Source organism: Poecilia reticulata, linkage group LG7, assembly GCF_000633615.1.
Source record: "Poecilia reticulata strain Guanapo linkage group LG7, Guppy_female_1.0+MT, whole genome shotgun sequence".
Classification (NCBI taxonomy): Eukaryota; Metazoa; Chordata; class Actinopteri; order Cyprinodontiformes; family Poeciliidae; genus Poecilia; species Poecilia reticulata.
The window spans coordinates 501582-505506 of NC_024337.1; the positions used below are offsets into that span (position 1 = coordinate 501582).

The window sequence follows — 3925 nt, forward strand, 5'->3', positions numbered from 1 at the left end:
ACGCACACACACGCATACGCACACACACACGCACACACTCTCTTTCTCTCTCTCTCTAAACCCTTTACTTTAATGACATGTTTCTGCAAGTTTAAATTAAGGTTCCAAATTGCCGTTCTTCATCTGATCTTTAAAAATAAGCATTTCTCAGAGTGCTAATCGTGGCCGTAGAGGAAAGTCCCCACAGGAGATCTGTGGCTTTGAATAGTGACGGAACTGCGTCACTTCACTTCTCAGAGCTGTTTGCTTTGAAACAACGGCTAAATATAACCTGACAAGTGGAGCTACACCAGGGGGGTTAAATAGAGTATAAATAGTGTATATATAGAGTTGGGCCTGGGCGCATAAAGTCACTGGGTCAATATTGACTTGATCGCTCCTAGCACCTGCTGTCACCTGTGTGTGCACACATTTGCTTTCGCACCGAAAACATACCCAAATGACAGCAAACACACTCACAGAAAAGTCTGACTCTCAAACACACATGCATGAAAAGTTTGCTTTTGTTGGCCGAAACCATTTTTTTTTCTTTTAGTGACTAATTATATCCCGACGTAAAACACTAACATGAGTCATGTGGATTGGACTGCTTACTTTATTATGCTGTAATTCTTCCATCTGTGTGCTGTTTTGTGTGTGCGCGTGTGTGTTTGTGTCGCTGTTGTCGATCTGCAGGCGCTGTGGCGAGTTCAGCGGTGAAACAGAAACTCCAGGAGGTGATTCTCAAGAAGCAGAAACAGGCGGCGCTTGAAAGAACAAACTCAAATGTCTTGAATGCACATCCTGTACCCTACAGGTGACAAAATCATTCTCRACTTATTTATTGTGCTGCATTTGTTCTCACCGACTTATCTCTGCCACGAAAAAAATCTTAAATCCTGAAATAATTCTAACATAGTTGGAATAAGAAGACTACAGGCTTTCAGTTCTGAGTTAACACATTAAAAAAATTATAAAAATAATCGGTCTAAACAAAGGTTATTATAGTCAACTAAAATGAAAGAAATAACAAACACTGAAATTGAGAAAATATTTTTGTTAAATGAAATAAATAATAACGGTAAAAACTAAATCATAGACTTTTAAAACTAAAACATACTGAAATTTCAGCTATAATTTCCTAAATTTTTGTGTATGAATCTATTTAAGAGCCTTATGTGAAATTAATTTTTTCCCCTGACCATCAGCTGTTGGCAAATTACGGCGGCGGCAAGATGAAGACAGCACAAATTGACATAAAACACCAGCTGGTTGTTCAACTACATATGTTATGTATATGTATTATGCATAATATATACATAATGTATTTTTTCAAAATGTATCTTCTGTTAAGTTTTCATTAATTGAATATGATGTCATTAATTACTGTAGTAATTGTGTGCATTTTTCTGTGCCGTGTTCTTTCAGAAAGCTTGGCCCAGACCCCAACGTCCCCGCCCAGCCTCTAGTCTCATCTCCATCACAGCCTCCATCTGACGGCCTGGAGGGGACGCCGCTGCGCAGAGCAGGTAACACACCAGCTACATGTCCAACGTCCTAAATAACCAATGAAACCTTTCTGCAGAGGATGCATGAGATTACAAAGTGAAATAGTTAAAATTATTTCCTCAATTAAAAAAAAATACAGAGATAAAGAGTTCAGCAGCAATTTGACTCTGCACAATAAAGTCAGATTAATCAACTGCAGGCTGATTAATTTGCCTGCAGATTACCTAAAGAAAGTAACCCCACATTTCTAACCGCTAGAGAAAGTGGTGAGATTTTAACAACATAGCAAATAAAAATAGCAAAGAAAGTAAAACTTTCTTTGCTATTTCAGAGYAGATTAAAATTCTCACTGAAATAAAATAGAGCATAGGCACAGATGACAGTGGATAAATGGTTTTTCTGTAACAATAAGTCATTTTCCCGCCTTTAGCACATTTAGCAGTGTGTTCATGTGATTGATTGACAGCATTTCTCCAGATAGCAACAGTAGCACAGGGAGGKGGAGAAGCTTGATATTTTTGGCAGATTATCTGTACGATGCCATGCTGTCACGACATGGACAGTTTTAAGAAATATGGAAAAAGCATATTTTTGTAAAGGTTACATCTACACACAGCTTTAATGACTTGCACATGTTTTAATTTGTCAGCATCAGAGCCCAACCTGAAGGTGAAGCACAAGCTGAAGAACCACCTGAAAACACGAAAGAGTCCGCTCACCCGCAAGGAAAGCGCCCCGCCTACCATCAAGCACCGAGCATCAGACACGCTGGGTAAACCCCACACAGGCATACGCAGCAGAGGGAGCACATTATGCCACATTGCTGCTCTAATCTGCGAGTTTGATGAGGATTTGTTTATSTTATAACTGATTTTCAGATCTCCAACTCAGTGTGCATGTGTGTGTGTGTGCGTGTGTGTATGTTTCACTAGACTCTTCCCCCAGCAGCAGCAGCACTCCGGTCTCTGGCTGTAGTTCTCCTAATGACAGTCTGCCCAACGAGAATGGACTGCTGCCCTCTGCAGGCGGGCCCCTGCATGAGGTTAGCAAAAATTCATTAAAAAAATCAAACATCCCCAATGATTTACACCAAGCTGCTGCATCTTTAGGGTTTTGACGGATTTGATAGGAAAGTGATTCAAAGATMTGTTAATATTTTAAGTTACTGATACAAGAAGAAAAACTTAAATTTGAAGACGAATTAAAGTATTACTCTTTTAATAATCAAGCTTCCTACTTTTACTTTTAATTTCATGGGAAATATGACCTTTAAACACTAAAGCAGGCCTTAGTGCACCCAAATATGCTTTTAATTACAATTCTTAAAACTCAGCTGAATGCAGAGTTTCAAAAAAAGGAGTGATTTAATTTATGTAATTATTTCTGAAAATAGACAAAATATCTTCAATTACTGTCTTGAGGATTTTGGTCAATGTTACAAAAAGTTTGAATATCTCTGATCTAGAATCTTCTTTTTACGTGTCAAAGCCAGAAAAAAAAAAAGAAAACATGCTTTGATTGAGGTGAGAAGCTGCTCTGCAAACATTAACTTTGTCAGGACTTTGAGTAATGACATGTTTAAAGCAGCGACACAGGAGCTTGTTTGTCAGCTGGTTGCACATAATTCATTTAATCACGGAAAGTCGGCCTGTTACACCTGCCTCGCTGTTTAACTCATGGGCTGCCGTGTCGGGTGTTGGGTCAGTTAAATCAGAAACAAAGGTCTTCATCAGTCTGCACTGCCAGTCCTCTGACTCCTGAATACTGAACAACGCTGACATTTTATGGAGGAGATAATGTCAGGACAAACTGTCCRGCTTGTGAACAGATAAAAAATAAATTAAGTAAATGCAGCACATATTAATCACGTTAAAAAGAAGTGTTGAGTTCATGYTGGTTACTTTAGCAGTACCTGTTTGGTGTTGCCAGGCTCAGAAGTTGCTGCTCAGAGATGGGACCTTGTCTAACTTCACCATTCAGAATCCATCCACTCTGCCCACCATCACACTGGGACTGCCAGTCAGCCCCAGGGTAAGTGCATGTTTGATTCATGTAGCCTTTATTTGGATTATTTCCTACTTTTATGTTTGGTTCATGTAGCCTTTATTCATATTACCTCTTTCTTTTATCATTTATTGCAATAAATTTCTTAAAATGATGAGAATTTTTGATTTATTATCACAAATAAATTCCAGTTAATGTTTGAAACTCCTCAAAACTGTCGGCATTGTCAGGATTGTTAGTTTTACTATTTTAAACATTGTTTTTTTAATGAAAGTCTATATGAATGTCAATACAGTTTAAAATACGTGTGCTGTCATGGGGTCAGAGTCATACAGTTCCCTAAGAAAGAAAGAAACATCCATCCATCCATCCATCCATCCATCCATCCATCCATCCATCCATCCATCCATCCATCCATCCATCCATCCATCCA

The 3925-nt window shown here is 38.6% G+C and overlaps 1 protein-coding gene across 1 annotated transcript in view; it reads left to right on the forward strand.

Moving 5' to 3' along the window:
• hdac7a (histone deacetylase 7a) overlaps nucleotides 1–3925 on the forward strand; it is a 62189-nt gene that overhangs the window by 32356 nt on the left and 25908 nt on the right. Inside the window, exons 4-8 of the mRNA XM_008413106.2 lie at nucleotides 573–796; nucleotides 1408–1508; nucleotides 2138–2260; nucleotides 2421–2530; nucleotides 3418–3573. Coding sequence (XP_008411328.1) covers nucleotides 573–796; nucleotides 1408–1508; nucleotides 2138–2260; nucleotides 2421–2530; nucleotides 3418–3573 — 714 coding nt within the window. The remainder of the gene's footprint in view (nucleotides 1–572; nucleotides 797–1407; nucleotides 1509–2137; nucleotides 2261–2420; nucleotides 2531–3417; nucleotides 3574–3925) is intronic.